At 46.4% G+C, this 16,046-nt stretch overlaps 1 protein-coding gene across 1 annotated transcript in view; it reads left to right on the forward strand.

The window, feature by feature from the left end:
* The window catches only part of MCPH1 (microcephalin 1), a 226,189-nt gene that overhangs the window by 20,468 nt on the left and 189,675 nt on the right, over window positions 1–16,046 (forward strand). Inside the window, exons 4-8 of the mRNA XM_060136231.1 lie at window positions 2,768–2,855; window positions 5,868–5,982; window positions 7,385–7,528; window positions 11,113–11,202; window positions 12,669–13,838. Coding sequence (XP_059992214.1) covers window positions 2,768–2,855; window positions 5,868–5,982; window positions 7,385–7,528; window positions 11,113–11,202; window positions 12,669–13,838 — 1,607 coding nt within the window. The remainder of the gene's footprint in view (window positions 1–2,767; window positions 2,856–5,867; window positions 5,983–7,384; window positions 7,529–11,112; window positions 11,203–12,668; window positions 13,839–16,046) is intronic.

The following is a 16,046-nucleotide window of genomic DNA, read 5'->3' on the forward strand; positions in this document are numbered from 1 at the left end:
CCAGAACTGAACTCATTCCCAACCGCTTCTAAACTCCATCTTCCGTCTTGGTCTGTGGTGCCGTTGTCCTGCCTTTGAATCAGGATGCTTCGTTTCCCATTGCTGTCCTGTTAGGAAGAGAGAGCTGGGTCCCACACACACCACAGAGAGGAAAACCAGCTCGTCTTACGAGGCTTACAGCAAGAACACTAGTCCCTTTTAATCCCCAGCTCCTGTTCTCTGGAGGCATCACCTTTCCACTCCTGCAGCTCTTTCTAGAGCTCTGACTTACCTCCGGATTCCCCATTACTGTGGCTCCACTGCTGTCTTGATGTTCGTTTTGATGTTGTCTAATGACTTTTTGGTGTGGAGGTGAGGCTAGCTTTCCAACTAGCTGCCTTTGGGGGACACACCTCGACGTCCCCATGTACATGCATTTACCGCGTGCACATACTCTCCACCCTCCCATGATTCTTAATCCTCTCATTATTCCAGTGTACGCATTCAATTAAATCAGTAGTTTTATTGACGTTATTATGACTGTGAAAGTGGTTTTTAGCTGAATCTGAAGATGCACCACAAATACATTTTGTTTCCTGCACGTCTTTGTCCCACCGGAGCTGGGCCTGGTGTCCTTAGTCCAGTGTGTCTTCGGACCACGGCGTCTGAGGACAGAACGCATCACCTCTGCTCTGCTGGAGGAGCGAGTGGGGTGCAGCAGTTAGGAGTAGAGCTGCTGCTCTTCAGACCCACCCTGGCCTCCCTTGAGGTGCGAGGAGAGGAATCCGGACCCTTCTGGTAGACCCACTGCCCCCAGCTGCAAGGCTGGGGTTTCCTGTTTGTTCTTCAATCCCCCAGATTCTCTCTTACCTGCTCTTTACTTCTGTTGGTTTGTATCCTTCTGTTTTCCTTTACTGTCATTTGATTGGGGTTTGGCGGGGGGAGGAGAGAGACATGTGCTCAGCCCATCAGCTCTAACCAGAGGCCAGGCGTGCGCTGTTCTTACTCCTAAGTGTTGCTCGGTTATGGGTCCCCAGCCCAGCCCCACAGCCTTGCTGAAATCTTTGGCGTCTCCTACCCCACTAGCCCTGGCTGGTCTTGGTGTCCCTGTCCTGGAACTTGTCCCTCAGAGGGACCTGTCCAGGGCCCCTGACACCTTCTCGGGCCCTGGAGCCTTCAGGACGAGGGTGTCATCTTTGTCACTGGTCTCCTGACTCCTGTTCATTCACTTCACTCACGCCGAATGCTGGATATTTTCCCAAAATTATCACCCTCCTCACTTCGCTGTGCTTTTGTCTCTGCTCTTCCTCCAGACAGAAGACCTGCGTCCTCCCAAGTCTGCATCCTCATCTGGTTCAGCCTGGTGGTAGCCTCTGACCTGCAGCCTTTCCTGACCCTGTCCTGTCACCTGTGCTGTCTGGCTTCTGCTCCACCTTGCTGTTCTTCTCTTGTCCTAATAATTGTGCTGCCTTTTTTTTTTTTTTTTTTACATTTTTGAAAATTTCTTTCACATCTGGCTTAATAGAAGACAGTTGCATTCTAATATCTTCTGATATCTGCTTCTGCATCTGGTGTGTGGGGGTGACTCATGTCATTTTTGCTTCAGCTCCACCGTGTGCTCTTGAGGGTGAGGAGTGAGCGGGCCGGGAATGTATCCTTGTCATGATGGCAGTAGTTCTGACTCACATCAGGCGTCTTCTCTGTTCACACTTTGAGAGTCACGGCTGATGAGTGCTGTTGACATTTTGGTGTGTCATCTTCCAGACTTAAAGTGAGAAATACTTCACTGTACAATACCATACACATGCACATTTCATTCTTATTTTAGAGACCTTTCTGTATCATTAGGGATAGATTTGCCTCATTCTTTTTTTATTGCACTGTATTTTATTATATTTTCAGCTATTATTTGTGTACTAAATGTTGAACAGTAATAGTCTAATGAAATATAGTTGGAGATGGGGTTAGTGGCCTTATTTTAAAAAGACTTAGATTGGTGACATGATTTTGTAAACACGGGAGTGATTGATCTGGGTTATGGAGAGATGAATAAAATGTTTTAAGATTAATGTTTCAGTATTATATGAATGAATCAGAAGAGGAGAAACCATAGCGAAGGAGATCGTTTAGAAAATCATTGTAATTGTTTAGATTTGAGCAGCTGAATGCTTAGGAGTGGGTAATGGTCGAGGGATTCCCAAGGCAGGTAGGGAGGTGAAGGGCGATGCAGGAGGGGAAATGGCAGATGTGAGGACAGACGGGCTGTGGAAGCAGGAGGTACAGCTCAGGGTAGCTGGGACCGCAGAGCTAGGTCTCCAGATGATGGTGGTGCCTTGACAGAAACACACAGGAAGGAGAACTTGGTTTTGGAGGATAGATAAGCTTTCTGGCTTCAATTTCTTTAGGACCCTTCTAGCTCTAGCTTATTCATTTTATGGCCTGTTTACTCTTAAATTGTGCATTTAATAGCATGTGCTTTATGAGTGCCACACAGTGATCATTTTGGAGTGTTGCAGGTCTCAAGTTATTGCATAAAGATTGTGCTTCCTGTACCTGCCTCTCACTTCTCTTCTGCTCTTACACTTAAAAACACCAAATAGAGAAGGTTTTGGTAAATTGAATTTGTATTGCCTTTTGTGTTTGGTAATAAATGTACTTATGTTAAAGGACATGTCTATTAGAATGACCTGTGTAGGGATTTCTTTCATTGCTAACTGACACGTGTGCAGATTTAACGTTGTGTGACCCTAATAGAACATGCTCATTACCGTTCGCTTTGATCACACAGATGCAGGACAGCTGGAGTGCACATCGATGAAGCGCTGTTCCCTGCAGCTAATCCCGATGAGCACCTACCAAGCCTAATGAAAAAAAAAGTAAGTACGGGACTTCAGTGTGGACTCTGGCAGTCATCAATTTATTCGCTTTTTTCTTCCTAGAAAATAAAACTTTTAGAAATATATTCAAGAGTTGTCTTAATATTGCTATTGATTGTATTATTCTTCTCACACAGCATTTTTTAATGAGTTATAGAGCTTACTTTATCCCATGAATGCTTTGATGTAGTTTGTGATAAATGGAAGAGACTGTTTGCCCAAAGGAGAACTAAAAGTTGCCAAGAAACTAGCACCCTTTCAGGTGCTCTGGTAACTACTTCAGGATTCAGGTTCTCAACATCTGTAGTAAAATACATTTGATCTGTTTGGCTGGAAAATCTCAAAAGTCTGAGGCAGAAATAGCTAAGTGTACACAGTTATTTATTACAGAAGATCTGTGCAAATACAGAGATGCTGCTTTCCTCTGAGGTCTGGTTCACGTTTGAACCACAACCGTTTTGGTTTTTTATTATTTAAAAGTTTTAATTGATTTCTGTATCTGAGGGTAAACTGTTCGCTGTGACATCAGTCACTTTGTTGTCATGTGAGAATCCCCGTTGGAGAGAAGATTTACAGACTTTCTCCACACTGAGTGAGGCAGAGGAGAGCTGTAGACTAGGGAAGATATTCCCATGGATGTCTCCAAGTTTTCTGAAATAGTAAATCCTGTGTCTCCATCACATTTCATCTCAGACAAGCTGGAACGCACCCGTGCAGTGATGGAAACTCACTTGTCTCCATCCAGATTGTGTCGGACGGTAGTGAAATGGAGCATCTCATGACTCTGTGATAGACCAGCAGCAGCTGGTAGTACGTTGAGTGAACACAGATCAGACATATCGCTCCTAATTTCCCTTCCCTCAAAATAAGCACTCTTCAGTTTGACTTGGGTCCTTGCTGATCAGATGGTCTTCAGTACATGTGCTTTGAGTGAACGAGGTTCTACTACGTTACGTGTACTATTTGGGGGGTTGCTTTTTCTTCTTCACTTAACCGTGTGTTTTCATGTCAGTGTGTGTACGTGGCTCCACTTCCTTCTGCTTTGTGTTAAACAGCGTGAATGTGTCTTGGATTCATGCACCCTTAGATCATGGACGATTTTTACTAAGTATGTTGTTTGTGTGATGTATTTGAGTTTATTTCTCCAAGCGGAATATCTAGAAAGGGACTTACAGTTCCACCAGCAGTGTACAAGGGTACTTTTTCTTAACACTGACCAATGCTGGATGTTAGTCATCTTTTAAATTTTTCCTAATCTGAAGTGTTAATAATGTCTGCTCGTACCCTTCACCACTTAAGGTTTTATTAGTCCCTACAAGCATTCCCCTTCCTTCCTTTCTCCAAATGCAGTTGCAGATTAAACCTGACTCCAGACCTTATTCTTTTGGTCTTTGGGGAGGGTCTTCGCTCCCCTCACTCTGCTGCCAGCCTGACCCTCTTGCTTGCTGTTCTTCAAACATACCACGTTTGTTTGTGTTTTAGGGCCATTGCATTGCCTGTCCCTCTGTCTGGAACACACTTCCCCCCATCCATCCATAGACGGTTTTCTGACGTCCACAGGGCTTTGTACTGCTGGTCCTTTCTCACTAAGCGGCGGTTCACTCCCCTGTCTACAGTGGCAGGTCCTTCCCACCATGCCAGCCATCCTGAGCCCCCGGCCTGCTTTTTCCTTACTATAGTACTTGCCCCTTGGTAACATATTGCAGAAGTGCGGGCAGCCAGACTCTCGCGAAGACCCCAGAACCCCGCGTGGCAGTGCTCCCGAGTCCACAGAGCGCATGCTGGTCCCCTGCCCCTGTTCTAACTGCATTACCTCTGCCAGCGACGGGGCCCTCTCACTGGTAATGGGCAGTGTTGATGAGCTTTGGGGGTAGAAACGCCCCAAGCACCAGGGGCCCATAGTTACAAAGCAACACTGTTAAATTAGTGCCTTGCATGCTGTCCAGGTACTTTGGCAAAAACAGTTCAGGCCAGCTCCAGGCCTGCTGGAACTAATCCTCCTGACACACACACACGATGTAGTTTACTTATTTGTCATGTGTATTTTCTGTCACTCCTTCATAGCGTATAAGCTCCCTGATGCAGGGATCTTTCTTTGTTTCAAGACCAGTGACTGACACACAGTAACATTTTTGTTAAATGATGAATGAGTGCATTACTAACAGATAGAGCAGGGTGCTGAACAAGAGCACAGTGTAGCAGCAGCCTTGAATGGCTAAGAAGTTCTTCCTTTAGACCGGGACGCATGTGAACACACTTGGGCTGGACACCTAAAGAGACCTGGACAGAAGACACGCTTCCCTAGCATCCTTCAGAGACCCTCGGGTGTAGGAGTAACTGTAGGTGAAGTCGGTGTCAAGCTCAGCTTTTCTATTTACGGTGGCGACCTGCCCAAATGGGCTCTTCCACAGGGGACCTGGGGGCCTGCGGTATAAAAAGTGCTAGGAGACATGAGGACGGTAGGGTGAGACGGTGACCCGGACATCACGTGTCCGAGGTTTCCTCATTCCCTACCCTTTGGACGTGTGGTCACAGGTTTTGTTTTTTACTGGCTGAATGGAGTTGCTGTGATGTAAAGACAGTAAGACAAGATTAAATTATGGTTCTCTTCTTTGGTGGTTATAAAATAATTACTTTCGTGTTTTATTACTGTGTCATGACTTTTTAGGGAGGGGGGAGATAGACATAAAAGTAGCAAAAAATAAGGAAAAGGAGACTAATTTTGTTTAAGAATCTTCATGGAAACTAAGAATGCTGGGGTCCTGAAAATGCCTCAGAAAACATAGCTACTTAGTGTGTAGCTCTTTATTCAGTCTGAAAATTCTGTCCATATTCTTACAGTTATAGGAAGAATAAACATTACAACATTTCTTCACATATAGTGAAGAAATATCTCTTTAAGTAGGTTGTATTATGGATGTTACAAAAGATATCAGGAATGTGTACGGAAGGGTTCTTTTCCTGTCTTACACAATTGCAATACAGTATTATTTTTCTGTCCTTTTTGTACAGCGCAAGTGTATGCAGCCCAAAGATTTTATGCCTAAAACACCAGAAAATGATAAAAGACTGCAAAAGAAGTTTGAGAAAATGGCTAAAGAGCTGCAGCAGCAGAAAACCACTGTGGGTAAGCTGAGAAATGCAGGCCGGCCCCCGGTGCCTGTGCCTGTACTTCCGAAGCAGCAGAACTGAGCAGAACCTTTAGCCTGCACAGTGCCGCCCGATGCCTTTGCAGAACATTGGCTGAATCCTTCGTTCTTGTGCTCGGTCATCCCACTGCTTGATGAATCGAGTCTCTCGGTGCTGTGCTGGTGCCTCCCTGACAAATCCCACATGACCGTCTGGTCTGCTGCCCCAGACAGACGTGGAGTTCTCCTTGGCATCTGTCCGCCCTGGTGCCTGTCACCCCCCTGGACCCCAGACCTGCTCTGAAGTGGTCTCCCAACTCCTCCTCTGCCCTCTTCTCCCAAGCCTGCAGCACCCCATGTGGGCGTCCGGCAGCTCCTTGGCTGGCCTTCCAGCCGCTGTGTCCTTAGTCTCCACCTCCCTGCTTCAGTCAGAAGGGTGTACGTCCGAGCTCACGTGGCCTCCCCACCCGGGCTTTAACGGTCCTCAATGTCGTCCTAAGGAAAAGATACTTAGGGTAAAATCCTGTACTTCACGTGTCCTGCAGCCGACCACATCCTATCTGATCTGCCTGTCCTGCAGCCTCACCTCAGCTCTGCCCCTCTCTGCTGTCAGCCTTCATACCTCTGCCATTTGGCCATCTTTCCTGCACCAGTGATAGTGTATTTGGAAAGAATTCAGCAAAATGGTAATGATAGATTTTAAAAAGTTCTCTTTTTAGACCAAATTTATGTCTGAATTGTCTTTTAAAAACTACAACTATAAGGTATTAAAGATTCAACTAACGTATGTCTGCATATTGCCAGAAGTGCAGTAAAAGTTGTGCAGGCCTAAGAGTTGCAAAGGAGAGGCTATTGAATGATTTGTGGTCTGTTTTTTAAGGGGGGGGACAGGTGGTCAGGGTCCTAAAGTTCTTTCATTACCTGCAAGGTGTGGATTCCAGGAAGCACACCACTGTTCACCCCACCACTGAGCCCCTTACTTCATGGCCCAAGGATCCCCTGACCTCCTTCCTGCCGCCGAGTGCACGTGCGGGTCTGTGTGTGTGTCTGTCAAAAGGGAAGAGGAGGACTTCCCTGGTGGCGCAGTGGTTGGGAGTCTGCCTGCCGATGCAGGGGATGCGGGTTCGTGCCCCGGTCCGGGAGGATCCCATGTGCTGCAGAGAGGCTGGGCCCGTGAGCCGTGGCCGCTGGGCCTGTGTGTCCGGGGCCTGTGTTCCGCGGCGGGGGAGGCCGCAGTGATGGGAGGCCCGCGTACCGCAAAAAAAAAAAAAAAAAAAAAGAGAAAAAAAAGGGAAGAGGAACCCGTGGAGTAGGGGACAGGGGTGTCCTTAAGAGGAATCATATTGTTGAAGGAGGAAGGCATTTTTTTGAGATTAAAACTGGATTTTTATTTCTTTTCAGATAATGATGTTCCTGTTCTCTTGTTTGAATCTAATGGCTCCTTGGGGTACAGTCCCACAGTTAAAATCTGCAGGGGCCACCACAGTGCAGTGGAGAAGAGGCTGCAGGAGATGAAGGAGAAGCGGGAGAATCTTTCCCCCACCTGTAAGTGACACTTCATACGATGGAAATTACAAAGTAGGTGAATAAATTGTGGAAAGGGTTTTTTTTTTTTCCTTTACATAGATATTTTAGTTAATTTAGCTTATAATCATTTTTTTACCTCTATCAGCGTAGACTTTGTTGATATTTTCTTCCAGAAAATCTTATGCTTTATTAAGATTTTTAAAGAGTATATTGGGTATGTAGTATTCTCCAGGTTTAAGATCCTGTTGTTCCTTTGTAATTTTTCATATATTCGGGATTTTTTTTTTAATTAATTGGGCCCCTCTTTTGAAGGAGTTTGCTTTAGATTAAGTAATGCTTCAGTTTATGTTTTCCTTTATTTCTTTTATCTTGAAAGTTTTTAAGTAATATACAGAACGTTGACCAGTAGTACATCGTTTGTAGTAAACATCCATCTTGATTCCCACCTCATTCTCCTCTGCCGCTGGGTAACCCATGTTTTATGTTGATGTGTTTCTCCAGATCTTTTTCAGTGGGTCACATGTCTGTGTACACATGAACAAGATAAGGCTTCTGTATTTTCCTCTGTGGTGGTGTAACTTTTCTTTACCTAAATTGGATCATGGCATACCTCTCATTTTCAGCTTTCTTGTTTTACTGAAGAGTGTATTGGTGTGGACCTCCATCTTTATTTTAATTTTTAAAGATGTCGCATAGTAGTCTAGACTTTTGATATTGAAGCATCCGTCTGTTGCTGGATATTTGTCCATTTTGTCTTTCTTTTTTTTTTTTAATTTTTGGCCTCGCTGTGCAGCTTGCGGGATCTTAGTTCCCCGATGAGGGAGGGGATTGAACTGCAGGCCCCAGGAGTCCTAGCCACTGGACCAGCCAGCGAATTCCCCCAGTTTTTCTTTATTAGAAACAGCGCTGCAGTTTTTATTCTTTTTAACTACATGGTATGGTGGTTCTTGTTCTTTTGTGACCGTTTTCCTCTCTGGACATAAGGCTTTTCCCCCCACTGTTTACTGTTATAACCCACACGCCAGTGGACATGCTTCTATATGAATCTTTATGTTCCTCTGTATTTCATGTATCGCAATAATAATTCATAAAGGCAGAATTTAAAAATTTTGGCAGATATTGTCACATTGTCCTTCAAAAAGTTTGTGTCATTTTACCCTTTGCCAGCTGTTTATAAGAACTGCAGTTTCACACCCTTGGGAAACTAGGTTAAGATACACGAACTCTGCTGTTTGTCATAATGTGGTGACTTTTGCGAAACAGAAATACTACGTTTAAGGTAGACAAATCTGTTCTGTTTGTCTTTTCCTTCTGGCCTCTAGGATTCCTGTGATGCTTAGAACTCCTCCACCACAAGCTTTCAAAATTGTATTTTCTGCTATTACTTGTAGGTTTATTTTTAAGGTTAGTTGTTTCATCTGTCCTGAATTTATATCTATATTTATGCAATGGGCATGTGTATCAGTTAAGGTTAGTTGTGGCCGCCGATAACGGACAAATGCAAAAACCAATGGCTGCACTTAGATAGAGTTGTGTTTCTCCGTCCTGCCAAAGAAAGAGGCAGGCAGGGTTCGGGGAGGCTGTTCTGTGGTGTCTTAGAGAGCGGGCTCCCGACCTCCTGCCTGGCTTCCCTGGAGCCAGCTCCCTGTGAGCAGCCTCACCAGCTCCTGCCGCTGCCGCTGCCGAACTCTGCTGGCCAGAGCGCAGTCCTGTGGCTCTTCCTGCTTGCAAGCTAAGTGCGACTGTGTGTGGCCCAGGAGCTACAAAGGCAAAACACCACTCTGGATGAGCCAAGAAATACAATACAGTTCTTTGTGTTTGTACATCTAATTTAATCTGCCAGTTTAATTTAAAATGGGCAGTGGCATTCAGGATGGCATAGCTAAGGGGACTGCTGTAGTTTTAGCCTAGGAAGTAGGAAACCAAATACAAGTCACCTGCAGGGCACTGCAAGCAAGACTGAAGAGTAGTCTTAACTAGGGTGTGTGTCTGCACTCATAAAATCAGGGTCTGTTGCAAGAGGCAGGTGGGAATGGCCATTGAGCTAGGTAACTAGCAGTGTTCTAGGGGACTGTCCAGATTGTTTCGACAAATCATTATATATGTGTGCAAACTAATTTGCCTTGAACTTTATTCCACTACTTTACAGTGTTAATTCTGCTACGTAACTGCCTCCCGCAGTTAAGTTTAAATTCAGCAGTTGAAAATGTTACCTGTGTGCTTACCTTTCTTATCTCGGTTTATTCTCATTTTCTAATCGTTCGCCCAAGTTTTCTCAGAAGTGTATTCTTTTAAGTCTCCTCAAAAAACATCTCTGGGGGGGCTTCCCTGATGGCGCAGTGGTTGAGAGTCCGCCTGCCGATGCAGGGGACATGGGTTCGTGCCCCGGTCCGGGAGGATCCCACATGCCGCGGAGCGGCTGGGCCCGTGAGCCATGGCCGCTGAGCCTGCGCGTCCAGAGCCCGTGCTCTGCAATGGGAGAGGCCACAGCAGTGAGAGGCCCGCGTACCGCAAAAAAAAAAAAAAAAATCTCTGGGGACTTCCCTGGTGGCGCAGTGATTAAGAATCCTCCTGCCAACGCAGGGGACATGGGTTCGAGCCCTGGTCTGGGAAGATCCCACATGCCGCGGAGCAACTAAGCCCATGTGCCACAACTATTGAGCCTGTGCCCTAGAGCCCGCAAGCCACAACTACTGAGCCCGCATGCCATAAATACTGAAGCCCGTGCGCCTAGAGCCCGTGCTCCACAACAAGAGAAGCCACCGCAATGAGAAGCCTGCGCACTGCAACAAAGAGTAGCCCCCGCTGGCTGCAACTAGAGAAAGCCCGCGTGCAGCAACAAAGACCCAATGAGCCAAAACTAAATAAATAAATTAATTAATTATTAATTAAAAAAAAATCTCTGGCCGTGAGACCGAGATCTCTCTCTTGTCTGTGCTCTGTTGCATGCACAGCCTTTGAAGGTGACGCCTGTGGCCTTAGCTGTTGAATCGCTGATCTCTGGGATGTTTTTCTCTGAAGCCCCCGCCCTCCGGACACTTGGGGCTGCGTAGTTCTTTGTTGCTGGGGCCATCCTGTGCCCGGCAGAGTGATCCGCAGCATCCCTGGCCCCTGCCCCCTAGATGCCGGCAGCATGGCTCCTGTCCACCGCAGCCCCACCCGCGACGTCCAGCAGCATCTGCAGGGGCCAGGCCGCCCCTGGTTGAGAACCACTGCTCTGGTCATAGAGGCAGCTGTCGGTGATCATCGTGAGAAAAGCCTTGATCGTTGAGAAGTGAGACTGACTGAAAGGTTCTCTACCCGTATCGAGCTTCTGCTTAGGTCTAGGCCGGCCGACTTTCCAAGAGCCCTTCCAACTTTTATTATCCTAGGATTCTGTGCCTTTTTTATGATATGATTTGTATAAATTATATTTTAATGATTCTCATCATCTGTAATAGATTTGAGTAAGATATCTAGAATAGCACATATTAGGAATAAGTCGTGGGTGTGTGTGTGTGTGTCAGTGCCACATGAGTGGAATGAGTGGACCTAGTATTGGCTTCATCTACTACCAGAGATCAGAGTTGTTATTTAATGAGGAGTTTTGATTATGTTTTCAGCTTCCCAGATCGTTGAAAAGTCTGACGATAACACCGTTAACGCTCTGTGTGAAGCATCTTTGAACCTTTCGCATGATACTTTGTGTTCAGGTAAAATTATTTTCACAAAAGCTTCGTTCTGTGCATGGTTTATTCTTTAATCTCTTTGGTGTGTACTGAAATTATTTGCCCACGTATCTTAAGTAATCACCATCTTTTTATTTCATACTTGATGCATGTGTGAAACAAGTGACAACAATAACTAGCTCAGTTTCATCGTTGGCTGTGCCGTGGGCGCTGCTCGCGTGTCTGTATCTCGTCTGATTGTCCTGTTAGCCCCGTGACGCAGGCCCCGTCGTTGTCCCCCTCCTGCCGGTGAGAAAGCCCGGCCAGCGAGAAGTCAGACAGCTCGTAAGAGGTCACACCATTTGTGAGCGGCTGAGCCGGGCTTCGAAGTAGGCAGTCTGACTTCAGAGTTTACTCTCTTATGCCGTGTCATGCTGCTTGCCAGCCTTTTGAAAAGTGAGCTAAGCTTATTCAGCTGCTAAAATTAAACACGTCCTATGTTTCCAGCTGCCGACTTAGAGACACGCAGAACCACCCGCCCGCTGGGCTTCTCTCTGCTCCCTGGGGGCTGCCCCTCTCCTCCCTCTTTAAAAGTAGAGCCTTAGTGGTGTCAGTCAGTAAGTTAAGACATCTCTGTTGCCTCTGGTGTGGAGTTTCTATAAACTGGGGGTCCTCCATCTGTTCAGCAAGCGCAGAGCCCCTATCAGAGGAGCCAGTGCTGGGCCAACGGCTCCAGATTCCAGAAAGCAGTGTCTGTGCTGGGGGCCTCTAGGCTAGGGAGGGGGGCAGATAGGAGTATAAGCACAGGGTGGTGACACACATGCTCTTAAAGGTTTGGGTGGAATTCTGTGTAGCAGAGGAGGACGTGCAAGACCAGAGCTGGTGAAGTCTGGGAGGATTTGCAGAGGTCTGACGTCCGAGGTGGGTTTCGAAGGAAGGGTAGTGTTTATCCAGGTTAGAGCGTGGAGCAGGGGGAGTGTAAAGGCAGCTTTTGGGAGCTGGGCAGAGCTTCGCGTTACCCTCAAGAAACGTGTAGGAAGGTGCGTGGAGAGCCAGAGCCCTGAGATGTGCCAGGCGGTTCCTGGAATTTGAATACAGAGTGAGGACTTTGGCAGGCAGCAGGGAGCCTGGGCAGCCGAGTTCATGGTGGTTGACTAGAGCCTGAACGCAGTGGTCCTTCATTCTCGGACTCCTGGCCTCCTCGAGGCCTCAGTGACGGGGTGCGGACGCTGTTCGTGGAGCGAGGCGCCCGGGCGTGTGAACATGCAGAGCACCACGCCCTCTCCGACCCCACCTTGTTCCCCGCGCACGGGGAAGCCCGGGTCCCCTGGTTAGAAACGCTGGCCAGGAGAGTGTCCTCACCTGCCGTGAGAAGCGGGTGTGGGTGACGCCCTTCTGAAGCAGGAGCCGTGCTTAGGGAGGGTCGCTTTATCACGTTATGGGCGGACTGAGAATTAGTCTTGTAATAATGTAAACCATTAAAAAGTTGGTTCTTTATTAATGTTTTCCAGAGGACTCCTTTGCTGGTGTTCTGCACTTGTCTTTTGACGATCTTTGTGGGAGCTCTGGATGTGGGACTCAGCAGAGGAGACTGGGAGGATTCCTTGACGAAAGTAAAAGCGCTGCGTGTGCTTCCTCAGCTGTGTTGAAAACGAGAAGTGTCCGTCCGCCAGCATCTCCCGGGCCCCTTGGTCAGTTAACCCTTCACCAGCCCCCCGGCAGCCTTTCCAAGGGAGACACCCACCGGCAAAGGGTTGCTGCGGGCCAAGTCATCACCCCCGACGTGAAGCCAGCACGGGAGCCGGCTGAGGGGGTGTTTGATGAGAAGAGGGGCCTGTCTCCTACGCCATCTGTAACAAATGAGCCCGCCGGGGGCCCTTCATGTCCCCAGAGCCCCTCAGCCACGAGAAGAAGGGTGTCGGCGAACTCCAGTCCACCCCCGGAGGAGAGACTGAGCAAGAGGCGGTGCCTCGGGTGGCCCCCCACGCCCCGGCTACAGCTGGAGAACAGCCTGAAGTGTGCGAGCAGCTCTGCTGTGGAGACTCTGGGCCGCGGGGAGTCCTCGTACGATGATTACTTTTCTCCCGATAACCTCAAGGAGAGGGACTCGGGGAGCCTCCTTCCCGGGGTGCAGCCGCCCGCCGGCCCTGCCCTGCTCCACTGCATGAGGAGCCTTTCCAGGAGAGAGAGGACCAGCCTCCTGGAAAGGGCTGACTTCTCCTGCATCGGCAGAAGCCCCAGGTCAGCCGGTGGTACCGACTCAACAGTGAAGGCTGGCTTCCGTCTCCAGAAGCCTGCAAACTACGGAGCTGATCCGGGCTTGAGCAGCGTGACTTCTAAGGAAACGCCTGCTGCTGAAGGAACCCCAGGGGACTGTCCCCGGGCCGAGGCTCGGGGAGGGGGAGACGCCCGCCCGGGCGGGAGTGACTCTCCCCATACCCTCAACGGACTCACTCCTCAGAAGGGACTTCGAGGTGATTTTACTTCTTTAAAAGGAAGCAATAAAGAAGTGAAAGGATGGATTGACATAAAAAGCACACAGAAAGAAGATACTCCTTCTAAAATGGTGAATTCCCCTGAAAGTGAAGCACAAAGTGATGATAAGCTAAACTTTGTAGGCGACTGGGATGTGGAAAAGTCTGCAGAGGCAATGGAAGAGTTACCCCGAGGATGTAGTGAAAGTATGTGAACCTCCTTTACCGGTCTCTCCACTATAAGAATATGTAGTAGTGTGTCCATCTTCCATGTTTATCACAACTTTTTCATAATCAAAATTTCCTTTTTTCCTTTTTATTAAACTTTAAAGAATGTATGTTTGATATTTACAGCGATAAATTCTTTAACTTCTTGAGGAATAGACAGCTTACTGCCCCATGGAATTTCTAGGTTCCTTGGTCAAACCTGTTATTAGGAATACCTTTCTCTAAGTCTTATAGGTGAAAAGAAAAGGTGATGTCTGGATGTGTTGTGTGAGCAATGGACTAGAGTGAGCGCTTTTCCTTGTTTCAGTGCAGCCTGTCACTGCAGCATCACTGTGCAAAGAGGCACGTGAGTGGAGGTCTTTTAAAACTCTCAGTTTGTAATGGTGAGGCCGTTTATTTTAGAAGGGAAATTGAGGAGTGTAAGCCATTCATTCTGTTAAGAAAAGATAAATAAATGTGGAAACAAGTTAATATTTATTTTTGAAGAAACTGGGCAATTTAGCTATGAAGAAATTTTTTAAGTATTTTTAAGTAAATAGTTCATTGTAACAGGCCTTATTAGATTTCTATTTATTTGCTTTAAGCACATCATTTAAATAGATATATTCCTATCTGTAATTTAGTTGTAACCATAGTAATGAACTATGTCATAGCAAAAGTAGCAACAGTTTTGCACTTTCTGATGATAAGCACAGACAGGTTTCAGCAAGCAAAAGTGAAGAAATCTTGAACTTAAACCACCTTCACCTAAAGATTGGGTTAAAATTTTGATAAGGCCAAGTTTATTCTTCATTATTTCTCTACTCCTTGAATCATTTTAACCACCCTTTTCAAGTTGGAGAAGTTATATGGACTGAAATATAATCACAGATGCATTGCATATCTTTTCCTTGGGTATGAACTCCCCAAAATCATCTCAGTAAAAGAATTTAATTTGTATATCATTAACCTTCTTTTTATGTCTGAGCTTTCTGATATATATAAAACTTTATTATGTATTTATAAAATATATAAAATTTGACATAAAACTATATTTTACGTTCCATTAGGGTTAGTATGTGTTTTCAAAATATTTATTTTAAAATCATGTCAAGCCTAAAATTAATATAAAACAGTGAGTGTACGGAATTATTTTGGTAGCTAAGACTATCCCGTTCTTGAAGCTTACATTCTCGTTCTCAGTTTTCATCTTGTGTATTCTTTCAGCTTTTGAATAATGCTTAATGACATGCAAATATAAGTCAAGTAAAAAAAAAAAAAAAAATCTGCTTCCAGGCTGTGTGAGCACCCTGCAGCCCCAGCGCTGTGCACAGTGTGATGGTCCTGCTCTGGGGCTCACCGCCACGTCCAGGGCCCCGAGGGGTCTGGGGCACGTTTGGTGAGGGATCACGGGCTGTAGGCAGGGCCCTGGCGTAACTGAATCTCAGAGACGGAATCAGATATTCTGTGTTCCCTAACGTAAGGACATGTAGATTGGTCTTGTTTTACGTCATCCCAAGAGAGAGAAAATCATTGAATATAGGACAGGAAAAGACTTACCTATTGTCTAGCCTAAACCTAGGTCTTTGTTTTATGGTGGTAAAATAAAGACCCACTGATGTCTTAGGTGGTCCACGGTCAGTCCACCTGGCATCCCACCTCTCTCTGGGAGCCCCACCCCCACCCCAGGTAAAAGCACATGGCCTGTGGGCTACCTTAGACATTCGTAGATGCGGAAATTGCGAAGCGGTGAAGCCCACTCTGTACTCCAAGCTGTACCTCTGCAAATCTTTTATGTTGCAATAAAAGTCTTTTTCCAATTTCTGTTTCCGTTCACTTTTACTCATCACCCTTGTCAGTGTCTAAGATAGATAGTGTGCAGCAAAGGTTGTGAGAAGAGGTTACAAAGACACTCAGTGATAAACGTTAACAGAACAAGAATGGAGGGAGAAACTTCTGATTTTTAGAATAACCTTTGAAATCATATTAACCAATAATTGTTTTCTTTCTAAGCTTTTCATTCTCTAGTTTCATAAAAATACACAAATACATGCTCAGTGTAAGAGAAACTGCTAAAAAGGGTAAAATCATCCTGTCCTACTCTCCTCATCTACCCCTTTTTGTTAGTTCACTTAACAGGGGTTTTGTGCACCTGTCGTGTCCCGGGTTCCCTTCTAGTTCCCAGGGAGACGGCAGAGAAGGAGGCAG

This window comes from Lagenorhynchus albirostris, chromosome 21, assembly GCF_949774975.1.
Source record: "Lagenorhynchus albirostris chromosome 21, mLagAlb1.1, whole genome shotgun sequence".
In the NCBI taxonomy this organism is placed as follows: domain Eukaryota; kingdom Metazoa; phylum Chordata; class Mammalia; order Artiodactyla; family Delphinidae; genus Lagenorhynchus; species Lagenorhynchus albirostris.